The sequence below is a fragment of the Nipponia nippon genome, unplaced genomic scaffold, assembly GCF_047370975.1.
Source record: "Nipponia nippon isolate SJK-2023a ecotype South Korea unplaced genomic scaffold, ASM4737097v1 scaffold_17, whole genome shotgun sequence".
NCBI classification, from domain to species: Eukaryota; Metazoa; Chordata; class Aves; order Pelecaniformes; family Threskiornithidae; genus Nipponia; species Nipponia nippon.
In genome coordinates, this window is record NW_028262333.1 from 3,099,382 (window position 1) to 3,118,667 (window position 19,286).

The 19,286-nt window shown below is 45.0% G+C and overlaps 2 protein-coding genes across 2 annotated transcripts; both read left to right on the top strand.

Moving 5' to 3' along the window:
• The first annotated feature begins 7,520 nt into the window (after positions 1-7,520).
• On the top strand, positions 7,521-13,961 carry LOC104014237 (ovomucoid). Its single transcript, XM_009466858.2, has 9 exons — positions 7,521-7,611; positions 8,528-8,654; positions 9,622-9,641; positions 10,441-10,577; positions 11,090-11,147; positions 11,431-11,567; positions 12,148-12,208; positions 13,254-13,363; positions 13,838-13,961. The coding sequence occupies exons 1-9, from the start codon at positions 7,594-7,596 to the stop codon at positions 13,881-13,883; spliced, it is 714 nt and encodes a 237-aa protein (XP_009465133.2). The 5' UTR covers positions 7,521-7,593; the 3' UTR covers positions 13,884-13,961.
• A 2,352-nt stretch (positions 13,962-16,313) lies between these two features.
• On the top strand, positions 16,314-18,476 carry LOC104014268 (ovomucoid). The gene is made up of 4 exons (XM_087754004.1): positions 16,314-16,403; positions 17,242-17,258; positions 17,697-17,812; positions 18,287-18,476. Exons 1-4 carry the CDS (start codon positions 16,349-16,351, stop codon positions 18,330-18,332), a joined length of 234 nt encoding a protein of 77 aa, XP_087610130.1. The 5' UTR covers positions 16,314-16,348; the 3' UTR covers positions 18,333-18,476.
• The last annotated feature ends 810 nt before the right edge of the window (positions 18,477-19,286 follow it).

A 19,286-nucleotide genomic window follows, 5' to 3' on the forward strand; every position in this document is an offset into this window, starting at 1 on the left:
CCCCCCCCAGCTTTTCCTTGACAGTATCTGTACCTAAACTTCATTCAAACACTTTACCAAAAAATCTATACCTTTCAAAATGATGTCTGCTGATAATTTGTCTTGGTTTAGCTTTTTTTCATATGCTTCAATTGCTAGAGAGGCATGTGGATGGGCCGAGATACTGTCACTCCTTTGACGGGTGTTTGAGAACGACAAGGCTCATCCCACTGATTTTTTTAAAACTGTTCTCTTTTCAGAAGAATATTTAAATGATTTTTTTAACCACTTTATAACTATGTGTTCCTCAAAAAAGAAGATATCCAGAAATAATTGTACAAACTCATTGCATCAGTCGCATAGGTCTATTTAACTGGCTGTTACCAAAAGAAATAGTTTGGGAACTGAAAAAATTTCCTCAGATCTCTATATTTGAACGAATATAATTCTGGTATCCACCCATTTCATCCGTCAGTATGTTCACACTCAGAAATGTTCATTCCCTTGTTGTAATTTAATGTTTGATACAATTTTATTTGATACTTTGCCATGCTCTGGGCTTCGGTCGTGTGCTCTGCTGATCAATGAGCAGATATGAAAAAAGCAGAAAGCAGCAGTGGAAGGGAGCCCATCTCCAGCTGGCAGATCTCCACTCAGCCGAGGAGGGTTTTCCAGATTTTCACCAGCTGAGGTGCAGCCCCATAAATTTAAACATACCGTGAATGTGCAAAAAAAGAGCTTTCACATAGTGCATTGCTTCCTGCCTATTTTTCATTTGTAGAAGCAAAACCTGAATTTCATTCAAGCCCCCTGAAGAATGAGGAATGGTTGGAAATTTCTTGCTTTAAACTTTTTTCTCTGTTCCCTTCAAGGCTTAGCTGTAGCAAATGTCCCAGGGGCATCGCTGTGGACAGCCAGTCAGGGCCCCCTGGCCAAGCACCGGACCAGATCTGTGGCACAGATGGTTTCACTTGCACCGTTGAATGTGGGATCCGTGCCTATAATGTGTCAGTTGGATGGAAAGAACATGCTTTCCGAGTGACAGTCCCCTAGCCCCTGGCCTCTCGCTGTGCTTTTCCAATTTATCCTCCTTTTCTCCCTCTCCACTTGCTGTTTGTGCTTGGGGCGAAATCGTGAAGATTTAACAGAGAAAAGAAAATAGCTGAAGAAAATAGCTGGAGTGGAAATCCAAATGATGCAGCATATTCAGATGGCATAGGTTTGTTGACTGATAGGATTATAATAGAGATGGTAAAACCACCTCATTGTTTGTGGTTAACTCGGATGAACTCTCCTTCACTTGTATCGTTTGGGAGTTTTATTTACCTTCCCAGCATCCGTCCCTGTTTGGGAAAATGGTCATACCGAGTCTCTAATGGCAGACTCCCTTCTTCAGAGAACGTGGGACACCCAGGGACTTGGGAACAGCAGTCAACCCAGTGACTAAGAAGGAAGGCAAACCAAGAAGCAGCCTGAGCTCCCATTGCTCTCTGTGGCAGCATCCCAAATAATGCCAGCCGGATGCTGAGCAGGCAGCGTACGATTGGACGTAAGTGATGCATATGCCTTCTGTTGACATTTTATTTGGCAGTGATTTAACGCTAGCTTCCTAATATTGCTGTTCTCCACAGGCTGCATTCAAATGTATGAAGAGAAGGATGGCAAAAAGATGCAAAATATGAGACAAGTAGCAGAAATATTTCTTTGCTATGCAAGCATGTACAAACAGCCTTCGCGGACAGCATCAGGAAAGTGCAGCATAACCTGTTTCAAGACCAGAAAAGGAGACACACAAAACCTGTGCAGGTATCGGTGCATTTGGCTCTCCTGAGACAAGAATTTTTGTCAGGTTGCAAATGGAGCACAGTGCCCAAGCCAGGGGATCTAGGGGCCATATGATCACATACAACACAGCAGTTGTCATGCATGTACTGACATATTAAGTAAATAACTGCATTACTTTGCTAGTGCAGTAGTTGAGAGATAGTACAAGTCCTGCCATCTACCTCAATGTCTGTGAAATAGTAAAATCCTGTAACTCAGCAGCATGCTGCTTTCTGTCAGCACTGATGGTATTTCACCCATGTCCAGCTGCAAAGAATCAGGCAGTGGTCTCATTAAAGCTTAACTCTGCAGAATAAATTAAGTTGTTCCCCTTTCTTTTGCTGTTAATAATGAGGGAAAAAAGTGTTCAATGGTTACGATGCTAATAGTCCTTCAGCTATAGAAACTTTCCAGCCAGTTCCTCCTGTTCCAGCCAAGTGTTCAAACTATAGTGCCACGATGCACCCAGTCTCTTGCCCTGTTCTCCCTCCCTTTCCCACCAGGGAGAGCAGTGCATTTTCCTTTTAGCCTATTCCACCTTATCCCTCAGAAAGAAAATCCCTTGTTGCTATTTTATTTATAAGATCTTTATTAAAAAGCAAACCATCGTTCATCCCAAATCCCAGAGGTTCCTGGTTTTCTTCACATAAATGAAAGCAAGCACCTTCATTTGCCTTTTCCAAACATTGTTCCTCATATGAATTTTTGCTAGTTTTTTGGCTGATAAGGTGAGATCCAAGAACGTGTTTTTGTCTGATGTTCTGCTTGCTCCTGTTCTGCATTGCCTCATCCCGTGGTTTCACATGGAAATGAAACTTTGCCTGGGGATGTGATACATTGATGTTTCTTGGGGCAGTTAATGGGCAGAGCGATGCCTCCAGGTTGCTGTGGCGGCAATGGACTGGCACCTCCAGGAACAGCTGCTTTCTCTCTCGTTCACATCATTATCTATGTGTAAACTTCTGCACCCCTAGCCTCCTCAAGGGAGGGCAGAGCCTCAGCTCACCCTGTCCCTGTCTCGGACGAACCAGGTCCGAGATCCTGGCTGAAAGGGCTGTGGAGCCACAGGCTGATGGGGATCTTACAGATGTGGGGCTGGTCTGAAAGCCCTGAGTCCAAGGCTTTGGCCATTTACTCAAGGAAATTCTTCCTCAGTTACCTACTACTCCAGATAGAGCTCAGAAAATTCCAGTCCTCCTGACCTCTGATCAAGAGCATAAAAGGAAACTATCACTCGTTTACAGCCCAAAACGCGCAAACTTAGTCTGTTACTTACCAAGAGGAGGGAGATGTAAACATCGAAGGTTAATTACCCTCTTGTCAAGAACACTTTGTGGTCTATAGACATGTCTGTCAATCTTACGAAACAGAACTGAAGGGAGTGAGCACTGAAGGCATGTTCCTATGATAAATTAATGCGACTTGGCAGCTCACTGTAAAGAGATGGTCCCTGCGCTTCATGGGAGACTGTAACCTGTTTCCCCAGCCAGCCTTGCCGTAGCCTTTGCACCAGAGTCGCATCCGGGATGCTTATCCCTCTGTAAACAAGCAGCTGTCCAGGGATCAAATGATCTTCCTTGAGGCCTTCGTATTCCCCTCTGCTGCTCGGTAGCATGTAGCAATTGCTCATCCCAACCATACTGAATTACTTTTCCCAGCCCTGCTAGTTAGTCAATTAAAATATCTTGCTTCTGCCTACAAGCCTCTCTTGGCAATGACAGTCTTTAGTGGCTTGCGGAGCTGTCTGAAATCCAAGGGACACAGCCATGATCCCCCTGCCGTGTGCTGTTCTGATGACGTGCGTGCTGCTAGATGACTGGTAGCTTGAAAATGCCTCATCTGCTGTCCTTTGGAGATGTGTTCAACTATTTCCCTGCTTTATATAACCTCAAAGCAATTTGCTTTCACGGCAGAACACGCTTATTCATTCTATTTTAACTGTGCATTGAGCTATAAATAATGCCTCCTTGCAGATAAAAATCTATTGGATTTTTTTTTTTTTTTTTACCTTTGAAAGATTTTTCTCCTGACCCCAGCTCCTGAAGGAGACTTTCCCAGCTTTAGCAGTGAAGTTGCCAGATTGACTTTCTCCTGCCAGGCAGCCATGAATGGTGTCAATCCCAGGTCGGCTGCTACTCCCCCGCAGCCACCTCCTTGTTGGTCCTGCTTGGGCTGCAGCAAAGATGAAATAAGCACTCAGTGATGCACAGCTGAGATCTCTGAAGTGTCAGGAAACCTGATTAAACCAATGATTTCCTCTTCCTCTAACCAGCTGCGGGATAACATCTCCTGCATTACCTCCAAACCACCTTCCCTGCAGTATGTTCACTTCAAAGAGCAGTAGCCTGGGCCTTTGTGCAGCCAAATGTTCTGCTGTTTAGTGCCTCCTTTTTCTGCTGCTGTTTCTAGCATTTTCCTGCTTTCATGTGAGTAACTCTTGCTCTGTGCGATGGAGCCCTGACGTGATGTCCTCATCATCCAGAAACTGCCCAGAGCTGGAGCAGAGCACGAGCTGGTGAGGCGAGCAGTGACGGTATGTCCTCAGAGCTGATGCTGCTGAGACCCGCGTCGGGGCCAGGCTGCAGCACAGCAGTGAAGTGGCCGCTGTTTTGGCAGCTGATTTTCTGTGGTGCAGATAACTTTGCTGTCAGTGTGAATGCTGATGCTCTTCTGGGTAAGTGTTGTGATGGCAGAGGGCCTGGGCTGTTGCAGAAGTGGAAAGACTTTGAAATCGTTGAGAGCTAATAATGTTCTCAAATTTGAATAATTTAGGGTTTTTTTTAACAATGATTACAATCTGCTCTTTTGTTGTACGTGTTACTGGTCATCCCCTGTAAAAATGTGCTGGGAGCTCTTTGTACGACTTACCTGTGGCCCTTTAGCAAAGGTTGTAGGAAAACGCTGAGGCTGCTCTCCTGAGTCATGGAGAAGTATTATGTTCCTTCATTAATAAAAACTATCCATAGGAGAGAGCATTATGTAAGTACCATATACATAATTCAGGTTGGAAGAGCTCTCTAGAGGTCTCTAGCCCAACCCCTGCTCAAAGCAAGGCCAAAGTCAAAGTCAGCTCAGGGTGCTCAAGGCCTTCCTTGTTCAGCTGGGTTTTCAGTATCACCAAGGACGGACATGCATGACCTCTCTGGTTCCTGTGCCACTGCTTGATCACCCTCATGGCGAAGAATAATTCCTCATATTCGGTCAGAATTTAATCCTTTTGCTGTGCAGCTCTGGGAAGACTCTGACTCTGTCTTCTCTGTAACCCCATCAGGGAGCTGCAGATAGCAATGTGATCCCCCGTAGCCATCTCTTCTCCAGGCTGAAGAAGCCCAGCTCCCTCAGCTTACCCTGAATGCTCTGTGCTCCAGCCCCTGACCAGCCTGGTGGCCTCTGCTGGACGCATTCCCATGTGTCAACATCTGTCCTTGTAGTGGGGCCAAGCACATTTACTTCATTGCATAAGTAATGTGAAACCACGTTAGCCTTCACCTGCAGGGTACAAAGTTCTGCACGTGGTCTTATTAGTTCAGGAAAACATTCACTGGCATTACCTGAATCAAGCTCTATTTACTAAATTCATAAGCACATGGATATGTTTCTATATCGATATATTTTAATCACATCAGTGACTTTGTTTTCTTTATTGCTTAGTTCAAACAATGCCTTCGGGCACCAGGCGAGAGGCAGATCTTCCATTTGTTCTGTATCGGTTTCTCCAGGTGCGTGGCTCAGTACAAATATTTATTGGCCACACTGCAGCCAAAAGAAAGACAAAGACAGAAACTGCAGTCTGAATTGTATTTAGCAGGCATTTTGGAGTGATTAGAGGCAATTTCATGAAACAGCTATAACTAATTATTGTTATTTCCCACTTTTACAACAGCTATTTGTTAATTAAATAATGTGACAAAACCTAGGGATGTTTGGAAGAGTGTATTAAATAATTTGTCATTCATTTATCAGTGTATTACTTACACTGAGAAGTCGCATATCCGCTAAGAAAATTTCCCAATATCAGTTTTGATTCTTCCAGAGAATATGAAATCGATACTGGCAAAAACTGTAATGGGAAATGTAAAAGAAGAAATTCCTTGGGTAAGTGAGAGAAGATGTTGTATAATGGCCAAATCATGCCCTGGTGTCAGCCTGCAGACCCTCTGGTGCTCAGGACCATAACATGTGGTACCCCAAGATGTGGCACTGCCTTTGCTTACTTGCAGATCTCTGCCCTCATGCTGGCTTCTGCACACAGGAGGATTTTCCTTTAGCCAAATGGTCATTAGCCATATGCTGCATCTGACTTTGAGGATTAGAAGACCGTAGCGAAGTGGATTACAGCACGAGATCAGTGGCAGGATTGCAGACCAAATCCTCTTTCTAACTGTTCTTCCAGGAGTAGTTAAGAACTGAGCAACTTGTCCTACAGCACGAGCTTAGCCAGCTGTGGGGTTTTTCCACGCTGTTATCAGAGGCAGGATGATCTGGAGCTGTAAGCCCGGGTGGGGAGGCTGTGGACGTTGGCTGGCTGGAGGCTGGGCATGAGTCTGAAACCTGTTGATTTCTGGGTGTCATTTTTGTGGCTTGCCTGGAGGGGGTACCTGAGCAGCTCAGGGGAGACGGGTGTTCCCCAGCCAGCCATTAATTGTCACAGGCTTGAGTCTCCCTAGAGGGTCTGTAGGTAAGAGAGTGAAGGAATGGATCTGCTGAACATCAGATGGGCGTTGTGGTGGTTGGAGGAAATCTGGGTTGCTCGGGGCCAGTAAGTGCCAGACCTAGTGCTAAACTGCAGTTGCAGTGGAAAAATTTTCTGTGGTGTATATGGGCAACACATGCCAGCCTTTGGCAGGAAGGTGCTCTCCACCCATCAGGAGAGAGGTGGGTCCTGCCTGGAGGACAGCACCGTCCGGGGCAGGGAGCAGCCCGGAGCAGCAGCATGTGGGCACCAGGCAGGAGGCAACCTGTCAAAAGCTGCCAGGTTGGGGCTGGGAAGGCTGGTGAGGGTGATTCACAGAGGTCTTGCTGCTGGCTGGAGAAGGCAGTGACAAAGTTCAGATTTGACCCAGAAAGATGTACCTCCCTCCAACTGTGCAGAGACTGTATGTGTGAACTGATGAAGGCAACAAGCGTGGCCTGTGACAGCAGCCTCAGCGTGCTCCTGTACATGCTCATGGAAAAGTATCTGGCTTCCAGAGATGCCATCCACAAGGCACATTAGGGCAATGCATCTTGAGGATGTGCCAAATCTGTCTAAAATATTCATGCATGCTCCCTGTAACTTATGGAAACAAACCCAGCAGCATAATTACTTTAATGCTTCTCCCTGTGAAGAAACTAATATCTTTTAGGTAAAAACGTGAGCTGTACATCCACACAGCCATGCTGTGGCCTTCATAACATGCCAGTGCCCACGATGCACGATACAATTTACACATTTAAGGATCAAAGTATACCCTTTAGACCACTGTGATGTATCAAACACCAACACAATTGCTTGGGCTAACTTTCAGTGATTTCAGCTGAATTTCATTTGATTAATGGGTGGTGCCTTGTTTGTTTGAGGGAGCACCTGTAAAGCATCATTTGCTCTGCAGCTCCCATGGTGCTGAGGTCTATCCTAAGCACAATGCTTAGCTCCCACGACCAAAAAACCCCAGGTATATTTGCCATTTCGGACCTGTGAAAGGGATCACAGTGAGGAACTGAGGTTAAAGACAGAACCCGTTCATACAAAATTAGACCTACTGAAAGAGAAGAGGTCCAGACCTCCTCCTAGGAAGGAAAAATTTGGAGATGGCACGAAGGCTGGAGGTGCGAGACAGACAGGAAAACTGGGACAGGCTCTGTGTTTTAAGTATCGTTTTCTAAAATATCTGTAGGGGGAAAGGACCTACTGTACTTCCAAGCATAGTTGGTGCTATGTAAATAGGTTCCCAAACCTTCAGTGTCCTTTGTTCTTAAGATGGCTTGGCGGAACACTTTGAATCAGTCTGTGTGTTTAACTGTGACTAGGTCTGTAAATAACTGCTCCCTCCTGATATGGTCCAAGTGACATTTTTAGTGGCACTTGTCAGAATTTAACCTGCTTTCAAGTCTTCCTTCTACTGAGCTCTTCTATACGCAGGCAGTGAAACTGTCAAGAAGCTGTATCTTTTATCAAACCAGTGCTAAATACCATTAGCTTCACAGGTTAGACACAGTCCTGCCAGACTCCCCTGACAAAGCTTAACCAGTTCTGCTGATGGCAAAGCCAGACCTGACCCGTGTTCATACCTAGTGGTGAATACCTGGGAATGCAGAAAAAACCCCACCCAAAACCAGAAAGGGAAGCAGAGAGCCTTAGCCTGATCTGCAAACAGGGCAGTCCTGCATGCTCTGCCTAAGCTGCTCCCTGATGGGAGATGTTGCTCTGCAGAGAGGAATGAAGGACCTGCTGTTTGGTCCCCTCAATATTTTGTGCTCCTTACATTTCTACTAGAATCCTAAAGAGGTTTCTTTTGTCCCAAAGGCTGTTTGTTTGGTTTTGACCACTGAGAACATGTGATACTTGTCTCAAGCTATTAACCAGATGTCCAGCCAAAATCAATTGCCTAGCAGATACAGACCATTACCTGAAAGTCAAGACCTCAATAAATATTCCCAGCCTCATTGTACTGGTGACAGATTCTGCTGGTTGTTTTATGTCACAGTTGAACAGTTTAGACATTGCATTTGTATATATTTGCAGTCAGCCTTGGAGAGGCCATCTCGGGAGCAGAGCAGGAGCAGGCAGCCTGCAGACTCAAGAAATACTTCCACCATGACCACGGCCGGTGTTTTTGTGCTCCTCTCCATTGCGCTTTGCTGCTTCCCAGGTGAGTGACTCTCAAGGGGCCGCAGAGGCTTCGTGTCTGAGTCCTGGCTGTCTTTAAAGGGATAAGATAGTGGCTTCAAAGAGAGAAAATCTTCTTCTACAAAGAGCTAGGCTGCCTCGGTATGTTGGCGTCGCATAGGATGCAGGAGGAGATTTCAGAATAGTCTTGAATGGATGCTGTTGTAGCTGGTTGTCTGTCATAAATATAAACAAGTGGAGTCCTGTGCTGGTAACTAGTGCTGTTACACTTTTTACACTGTTGTTTTAACACTGTTACACTGCTTACACTTGTTGTACAATTACAGCAAATGGATAAATATCTGAAAGAGGGCCACAACGAGGTGGTCAGGCCTCCGGTAACTAGTCACGAAAGCATTGTAATGGCACAAGCAAGTTCTTTGCAGGAGCCTGGCAACTTTCCTGCAACGCTTTTGTTGCTAATGGGGAAACAAGAGATGAAAACAAGCCGGAGACTGATGTTGTCACTGCATATTTGCATCTGATGAAATGACAAAGTCAAAGAGAATTTATTTTTTCACCCTCAGCTTCTTTAAAATGTATGTTCCTGACAACAGATGCTGTATGTATTTGCTTATCCTGTAGGTGACTATTTGCATTTGCACGTATCTGTATTGACTCAGGTTTCTTTTCAGATAGGTAACAGCAGTTCTTTAGGGTGAAAAATGGATATGTAAAAAGATAAGGAAGGAAAAGCTATTCTACTTTCAATTAATAAGTCTACCTATCTCAAAATAAAAAGAACAAAGCCATTCAAAAACATGTTTCACCACACCCAGCAATAAGCAACACTATTATCGACATAGAAAATATTTTTTTCTATGGGAAAAAAACTGGAAATCATTCAGTTTGGTCCTGCGTATAGGAATTTTACATCCAGATTTCCAGCTTTAACTGAGGTCTTGTCATATTGGCTTTGTTTCACACTTTCTGCCTCTCTTGTTTTCCAGATGCTGCCTTTGGGGTTGAGGTGAGTGGAAGATTTCTTTCTGTCACTTTTCTCAAGTGTGTGGCCTGGTAAAGACATAACCAAAGGAACGGGAAAAAGCTCAGGCCTGCAGATGCTTAGCTGTTTTTCACTTAGTGTGAAATTCGTGTCATTGTAATCAGATTCCACAGTGTGAAACATTAAATTATACTTTTTTTAGCTCTACATCTATGCTCTATGTTAATAATGTAGTAGTAGTAATGATACAAAATTTTTGGATGAATTAATTTTTCAGCAGCTTTAAACTGGTCTAAGCTTTAAGCTGGTCATATACGACTGGCTCTAAACTGATAGCAATAGACTGTAGTATCAGAACCTACCCAAAGGCAACGTACTGAAAGAGTAAAATACTATGAGAAACTCCAGCTTACACACACACCTCATCACTAGTCTTGCTCCTCTGAAAAAAACACGATCAGTGTGTTGAGAATGAAAGAGTAATAACAGAAATGCACTGGAGGGGCCACAAGAATATAAGAATGAGGGACCAGTGGATAGCCTTTGCAAAATGATGCCAAGCGAGAGACCACCACGGATTTACCCCATCTGGGGGCTGCATGGCTGTAGCCCTCTCCTCCTCCTCCTCCTCCTCCTCTCCTGCTGTGTGTGGAGGTCTCTGCAGGCAGGATTCACCAGTTACCAGATTGACACACCAGCACAAGTTTGTGCTGTGGCTGTGAAAAACGCACTGCAGGTTGTGTCTGGTCACTGTCTCCTGCAAAATGAGAGCTGTGAATGTAAAATATCTTCCCCACCCTGTTGCCGTACGTTCCTTTGGCAGGTGGACTGCAGTGCGTATTCCAACACCACAAGTGAGGAAGGCAAAGAGGTGTTGTCCTGCACCAAGATCCTCAGCCCCATCTGCGGTACTGATGGAGTCACCTACAGCAACGAGTGCCTGCTCTGTGCCTACAACATGTACGTACTGCAGAGGAGATCTCGGGCAGCAATGCTTAGGACTCCTGGAAGCACCACTTTTCAACAAACAGTGATCTGTAATGTGTCACTCGTGTCAATTCCTTCAAAATGAGCTTGGGTATCACTGTGCGGCACTCTGTTGCCTAGACATCGCTTTAGTCGCCGTGTCTCTCTTTTGCTGCTGTAATTTATTCAGGTTTTTCTTTTCCAGCTCAAGGATCAACCAGATGACAACCCCTAGGGCATGTCTCATCACAAGAAAGCAGAGCAAAAGGATGGAGAGATGCTCTGCTCTGAACTGCCCAAAATGGTTCTAAAGATCTCAGGGTCTTCACATCCCTGCCAGCCACTCAGTGCTAGCTGGACAGGGAGGATGGCACTACCTTCTCATAAAATAGAAGCCTGAGTGATAAAGAGTCAGCTTTCCCTTGCATTAGTTACATATTTTCAGCACCTAGGATGTAGCAAGATGTCTTTGCTAAACTTCCTAACATTTGTTTTTCCCTCTCCAGAGAATATGGAACCAATATCAGCAAAGACCATGATGGAGAATGCAAGGAAGTTGTCTCCGTAAGTGAAACTAAGGGCAAAACAAGGGGCTTGTCCTGCTTCTGAGTGGCCAAAGCTGCTTATTGACTCCCCCAAGAAACAATTCAAACACTAAATAAGAGGACATATGAGATGTCAGAATCTTGCATTGGTCATCAAGTGAACTGTTATCATAGTGACACACAAAAAAGCATTTTTCCTGCTGTGGTGGTATCCTAGGTGGCCAAACACACACACTCGCCAGATCTACTTGCTTCCTTTAAGCAAGACTTCACCAGCGCTTTGTTTTGTGTTCCCTCAACAGGTGGACTGCAGTAGATATCCCAACACGACAAACGAGGAAGGCAAAGCGGTGTTGCTCTGCAACAAAGACCTCAGCCCCGTCTGTGGTACCGATGGGGTCACCTACGACAACGAGTGCTTGCTATGTGCCCATAACCTGTGAGTACTGCGTCTGCAGAGCTCTCCTGTGAGGGACAACGAGTGCTTAGCACTCCTGGCAGCTGCTTTTCTGAATATCAGGACTCCTACTAAGGCTTTTTCTGTAAGGCGCTTAGACTTCGACCTTCCTCTTTCCCTGGTAACTAGACCCTGTTTTCCTTTGTGATTAGGAGGAAAACTATGCCTCTGATCTAGAGACAGAAGTAGAGGGCTGGGTGGGGATCTAACACAGGACACAATGCTTCTCTTAACTAAGTTAAAAGGGTCTATGTGGCAGATGCTGCCTTGCAGAGGACAGCAACTAACCTAAGGTGCATCTACATTGTCACACAACCTAGCTCCTAGTTCACCATAACATCTTGGACCCTCCCTTGTCCTTCGCATCATGCTATAAAACAGCACTCCAGCAGGCTGTGGCACCACCTGAGCTGGTATCTAGACCCATGTCGACACAGCCTAAGCTGGACGTCTCCTGTATCCTGTATGTTGTACCTGAGGCTGATCAGCATTGCTGGGACGTGGGGTTCAGCAGAGCAGGTTGCTCACAGAGCTCCCTAACGCGGGTGTCTTCCCTTCCCAGAGAGCCTGGAACCAGTGTTGGCAAGAAGTATGACGGTGCATGTAAGAAGGAAATTGCTACAGTAAGTGAACTGTGTGATGAGGGATGGGATTTCAGCCCAACTGATGTCAGGGGAAGCACTGCCAGTGTCTGCAGCAGCCCCCAGACCAGCAGCATCCTACAGGAGGGTAACTGCTGCTGTGCTTCAGCACAGGGAAGATTTTGCTTTCTCCATATGTAATACATGTATCCATGTATCTGATGTATCCATACATCAGAAAAGGAAGAGGGTGACTGCATAAGAAGGGATCAGTAAAAGAGTAGTAACAGAAATAATCCATCAGGGCAGAACTGAGAATAAGAAGAGAGAATGGATTTTGGGGTCAGACCAATGGTCCATCAAGCCTATGATGGCTTGATGCAGAGCCTGCTCTTAGCAGGGGTCGTAAGGATTGTGCAGGAGAGAGTAAGAGTAGAGTGAGTATGTATGGGACTTCTACTCTTCCAGCCTCCAGCTGTTTTCAGGTGATGGACCTCAGCTAGGTGCGATTTCTGTGCAGTCAGTAAGCCTCGATGGACTCCTCCTCCATGAAATTCCTCAGCCTCTTCCCGGACCCACAGGCATTTTTTGCACTACGATACCTCTCAGCAAGTGTAGCACCCATTGCACAAAGAAACAAAATCCCACCCTCCCGGTGTCTAGCTAAGTGCTGATCTTCTTGTTTTAAGACTACGGGAGAGATACTGGACCCTTATACAGGCATCAGCACCTACACTTCTCCAGACACCAGTGTTTTTCCATTTAATTTCCTGGCCAAGTTGGGAACATGGTGCAATGTGATCATGAGCACGGCACATTCACCGAGTGAACTGCTGCTGCTTAGAAATGCTGTGGTCAGGTTATGATATACATCTCTTCAAACAGGAAATTATGATCTATTTTTATATTATGAAATTCTTCTGGCATGGGAGAAAACTGACACCTCAGTTTAGATCAGAATGTGCAAGGAATTTAATTACTTTTAGTTAGATCATTATCATCAGCACTGCAGCTGTAGCTAGGGGTTCAAGACCTTCTGCTTCTGACTCCTTCATATTTTCAACATTACACTTTTTTTTCTTTGCAGGTTGACTGCAGTGACTACCCTAAACCTGTCTGCACGCTTGAGTACCTGCCTCTCTGTGGCTCTGACAGCAAAACATACAGCAATAAGTGTGACTTCTGCAATGCAGTCGTGTATGTACAAACACGGATCGCATTTGTGTTATCTGTTGCCTCCTACAGCTGCAAGTTTGCACAGTTGCCACTTTCTTGTTTGCTGACCAGTGTTGATCAGGGATTTGGGGCAGGAGAGAATACCAGCCACCATGCCAACCATTCATTTTTTTTCATTAGAGCATACAAAGAGCTATGTCTGGTTTGTTAGTGTGAATGGTTTGAAGATCATTAAACTTAATGGAGTTTTTCTTGCATGTTGCAAAGAAAATTAAATTTGGAGTTTTGTTATCGTTCCCAAAAATATTTTCATTCTTAAGAATGGGTTAAATCTTTTCACCCATCTCTGAATAGCTAAGGGGTCTCTGAGCCTGCCTGTTCTTTGGCTCTGGGGCAGGATCCTGCCTGATGCCTTCTCTAGGAGCCAAGGAAAAGGACAGATTATAGCAGGCAGGACTCTGTGTCTAATCCATTTTTTCCTCTCCTCACTTTCAGGGACAGCAATGGGACTCTCACTTTAAGCCATTTTGGAAAATGCTGAGTATCAGTGCTGAGAGAATTCACCACAGGATCCCCACTGGCAAAACCCAGCCAAAGATCTCACCTCAGTTCATCTCGCCCTCTGGAGAACTCAGCTCACTCCTGATTTTCTTTCTCAATAAACTAAATCAGCAACATTTCTTTGTCTTGTTTCATGTGTTGTCTCATGAAACATTTTCTTTTGATTTGTTGAATGATGATGCCAGGCTGAATAGGTTATGTGCTCATAGCTCTGGGATATAATAAGAACAACGTCTTGCTCCCCTCCCTCTCATAAAAGGCAGAAAATTAAATACAGATGCATAAACCTCAGAGCTGTGTGACTGCACATAAATGATAGTGAGACTACAGTAGTGTTCAGACCCTTTCAGACATTTGACACTGTAAAGGGCTGAAACACTGCTCTGAAGCGATGATGCTAGCTGATCTCTCCCAAGGCATTTCTGGTGCACTTTCCCTGTGCAAGCATCGTCAGCAAACCCGTTCAGACTGTGGTGGTGTCTGCAGCAAGAGCTGATCCATGGCCTCCTGAGCACAGTCCTCGCCTGCAGCGTAGCACTCTGCAAGGGCAGCCTGTTAGCAAAGCCCATATTTCTCTAGGTCCTCCAAGTGACTTAGTTCTAGGTTTTTCTCATCTTCAAATCATCCTTTAACAACCTCCAAGCATTTTAAGATAAATGCCCTCCTAGGGATGGTTCCTACTCCTGCCTACTTCTCTTCTCTCTTAGTCTTTAATAACATAATACTCTTTGCCAGCCCAAGGAATATTTCAGCAGTGTTTCACAACCCAAGGACAAAGTATCCTGTTTTCTGAGAGTGCGACCTGTCATTGGCGTATTGTCCATGAAATTTATTTTGCTTTTGTCCTTTGTTGGAGTATTGAATTGGTGGTTTCTTGATCCACACAAGAGAAACACAAATAAATTGGGCATATGCCTTCTAAAAAGTAATATCTCCTACATGCATTTCTTCTGGGAGCCAAAGAGAGGGGGATGCTTGTTTTCCTTGATGGAATGAGGCCATTCAAAAAAGTGATGCTTTGGTGGTAAAACAAAGGATTTATGTTAAGATGGGCAGATGGATGAAGTGGTGATTTCCAGATTAGGTTCAACTTTTCTAGGATCCAGGCTAGGGTCTCACATCATTCTGTCATCGTCAGACTATCAGTCCATTACTGCAAATCTAACCCACAATGCTAACGGCTTTTGGGGGAAATAACAATTGTAAATTCTTTGCATATGCCCATAAAAGTTGCTCTATCTCTTGTCCGGTCCAAGGACTCCCTTCAGTGTCTGGGACACCCTCTTGCTTGCCTTCCCAGTTCACTGCTTTCCTGGTTTCACTATAACTTAATGATGCTCTACTGGGATGAACGTGAAAATAATAGTAGAGACTTTCCGCTCTGGTAGTGGTTCATTCAACGTTTTGCTTGTGAAAAAGCACTGCACGTCAATATGCGCTGATAGGTGCACACAGAAAATCAGGCAGCAGTTGCTGCTTTGGTTTGCACAGTTGCTCTTTTACCTGCAGGAATTTTCCATGGTCCTTCAGAACGAACCTGTCATGTATTTCACTTGAAATAATGACACAGAGGGTGCATCTAACATATTTAATCTTCTTGTGAGCCCTGTTGATGAAGCAGCATTCTTCAACAGTTGTGGTTTAACCCCAGCTGGCAACTAAGCACCACCCAGCTGTTTGCTCTCCACTCCCCCCCACCGGCAGGATAGGGGAGAGAATTGGAAGGGTAAAAGTGAGAAAACTCATGGGTTGAGATAAAGACAGTTTAATAAGTGAAGCAAAAACCATGCATGCAAGCAAGGCAAACCGAGGAATTCATTCACTGCTTCCCATGGGCAGGCAGGTGTTCAGCCACCTCCAGGAAAGCAGGGCTCCATCACGCCTAACAGTTACTTGGGAAGACAAACGCCATCACTCCGAATGCCCCCCCCTTCCTCCTTCTTCCCCCAGCTTTATATGCTGAGCACGATGTCGTATGGTGTGGGATATCCCTTTGGGGCGGTTGGGGTCAGCTGTCCCAGCTGTGTCCCCTCCCAGCTCCTTGTGCCCCCCAGCCTGCTCGCTGGTGGGGTGGGGTGAGAGGCAGAAAAGGCCTTGACTCTGTGTCAGCACTGCTCAGCAGTAACGAAAACATCCCTACATTATCAACACTGTTCTCAGCACAAATCCAAAACATAGTTCCAGACTAGCTACAGTGAAGAATAACTCTGCCCCAGCCAAAACCAGCACCCTGGCTTATCTCTGTCGAGATTGCCACCCTGACAGAGACTGGGAATGTTACTTCAGAACAAGCGTTAATAAGTCAACTATGAATGCGCACAAACACACACACACACACACACACGCACACGTACATATAAGCACGGTTACCGCCTGAGGGCAGAATCAAGGCTACATCTACTGAGCGAAACACACGCTCTGCTGCACGCAGACGCTTCAGCCACCATGAAGACGGCAGGCGTGCTGCTGCTCTTTGCTCTAGCCCTTTGCTGCATCCCAGGTGAGTAGCTTCACTGCCTCCTGCTCTGCCTTTGAGTAAGCGCTGGTTGTCTCTAAAACCACAAAAAACATCCTCAGACTGGAAAGATCTTCATTCTACAAGGACTTATTTACTCCTAGAAAGATAGTGTTGAAAAGACTTGACATCAAAGACTATCACTTATGGGGTAATATTTTAGCAACAGAACTGAGTGGGTAAGAACAACTGTGGGAACAGCTCTACTCTCAGCGCTAGTTTATGCATAATGAAAGAAGTGACATGTACGTGGTACAACCCGGAGACTCAGACATCCAGTATTTAACCTCTGAAATGTTGCAGAAACACAAATTATTTTACTGAATGAAAGTGAACATTTCTTGTAGTCATCCTGAACTGAGATGCAATTTGAGAGCTGAACAGTTGTAGAAGCTTTATAGAAGTTACATCTCACTAAATACTCCTCTTATTTAAGAACTATTGTGGCAATGCATATAAGACGCTGCCTCTGTGTGCTTGCTAGCTTTATGACCCTGTTTGCCTCAATAACTTGCTTAGCTTTGGGTACGTCCTGTTCCATCCTTTGAACCATGGAAAATGCCTTCCTCCTCTTTCATTTTGTACACCCTTTTCCATCTTGGCTGTAACCCTCATTAAAAAAATTATGCTGCAGAGTCAATGTTGTAAACATACGATATGGCACAAAATTTTGCCTGAAATTCCTTTTATCTACGAAGTAATTTGCTAACAAACAGTGAATTGAAAGTTGCGTATTCGGGGCACGCAGTCACAGATTTTTAACTCTAACAGAACCCATGAATTGCTTTTGGTTCATATTTCCTTCTTTTTTATTTTTTTCCAGATACTGATGCACAGGAGGTAAGGGACAGATCTTTCTATTTGCCATCATTCCTTTCCTTAAAGCAGTTTCTGTATAAATCCTTACTAATCACATTGTGATCGAGCGTTTGAAAACCCTGAGTCATCCAGCTGTCTGAACAACATTTGCCACAGATATTATTGGGTGAAATTGCCATTTTCATCTGATGATAGTTTCAACAAGTAGTGCAGTATTCAGTTTGTGTCCAAGTTATTTTCAAAGTTATTGCAGCAGCGTTTACGACGGTTACACAGGCTCTGCGTTGCTGGAAGCAATGTACCACTGCACTCCTGCCCTGTCCCTGGGCTTTTTCTCAGCATCTGCTTCTGGCCAGTCCTGGGGGGAGCTCGGGGTGTGGGGGGTTCTCCTAATATCACCTTTCTTACATAGCTGTTGTTGAGAGCTTTATTGTGAACATAGATTGCATCTATCTACAGGACTACTGCAGTAACTACAGGGTACCCAGCAATATCTGTACGATGGAGTACGTCCCACACTGCGGGTCTGACGGTGTAACATATGACAATAAATGCTTATTCTGCAATGCATTCCTGTATGTATGAAAATAAATCTCTTCACTAACTAAATGGTGAACTAACTTAGCTTAAACTAACTAATCAGGCTTGGAGACTGGTTGGAGAAGTAAAGTTCTTTAATTTTGTGTTTACCTGTTCTCTTTCTTACTGGCAGGGATTAGTTTTTATTGGGAGAATTTGCCAGGAATTCCTTTCTTTCAGGTATAAAGAGGTAACATTTAGTGGAGTTCTTCAGTTCCCTCCTAAGTAATTTGCTGAAGAACTAACTTCCAGCAAACAGAGTTTATTTCCTACAGACTATTTGTTCTTCCTTTAAATTAAGTCTTTAGCTTGTCTTTGAATGTTAATAACAAAAGGAAATAGCTGGAATAGTGTTCAGAAGTTTTCTGTTTTGTTTAAGTTCCTCTATGATGTATCCTTCACCAGAGGGAGAGACAAACAGTAAAAGCCCAGATGTTCTGTCTCTGAGGTACTGATTTCTTTCTCCGCAGGAGAAGCGGTCGGACTCTTCGCTTGAGATACGTTAAACCGTGTTAACTTCTCGACAGGCTTCAGCTCAGAAAAAGAAATCCTCCCTGGCGAAGTTCCCCATGACAGATACTCCCCTAAAGCCTTGTCCTGAACCTTGAAAGCTCCTGATGAATCTTGAAACCTCTGCTTAATAAAAAAAAGCCATCAGCATTTATGTCTTGCTTTAATAATATGTCTCATTCTCTGTTACACTGGACACTTTTAAGACTCAGCTGGACAGGGTGCTGGGCCATCCCATCTAGACTGTGCTCTTGCCTAGAAAGGTTGGACCAGATGATCCTTGAGGTCCCTTCCAACCTGGTATTCTGTGATTCTATGATTCTGTTTTTACCTAAGATGTTGCATGATCACATCACTGCAACAACCCTGGGGTGCGGGTGTTAATGGGCAAATTACAGGGAGAGGGAGGGAATACATTGTTCTGAGCTACACAGAAATCAACCCCAACCGCAAAGGCACTGGGTAGATCTTGAGGGCATCTGCCTTCATCCAGCTTTCCAAAAGAAAAGCAGGACTGGAGATGCAGCCTGGTGCAATGCTCCAATCGATTTATTCCACTAGGGGCATCTCGGACAGACGCTCTTTGCTTGGATGAGAGGAACTGTCTGCCTCCCTAACCGCTGCTGTCAAATACCTGCTGCCTCACGCCTGCATTACGGTGTGGTGGACTTGGGTGGCATGAAGAGACCCCGAGCAAGCCTGAACATACATACACATAATTTGAGGCGGTCCCCAGACTGTTGCAGTTGGGGGTATTTTGTGGCTGCTCTGCAAAAGTCATGGAGGCACAGAGGGTCTTGTTGGCACCGGGAGCTGCTCATCCCTGTTTCTGTTTCCAGGGTTAGCCCCAATTTCTTATGCCCGCAAGAGAAGTGGTGAAGAAGGGCCGCTCCCAGCTCCATCTCTTCCCCTTGCAAGCAGGGCTGGAAACACACCTTTAGGTGGGAGAAGCCCTTTTGC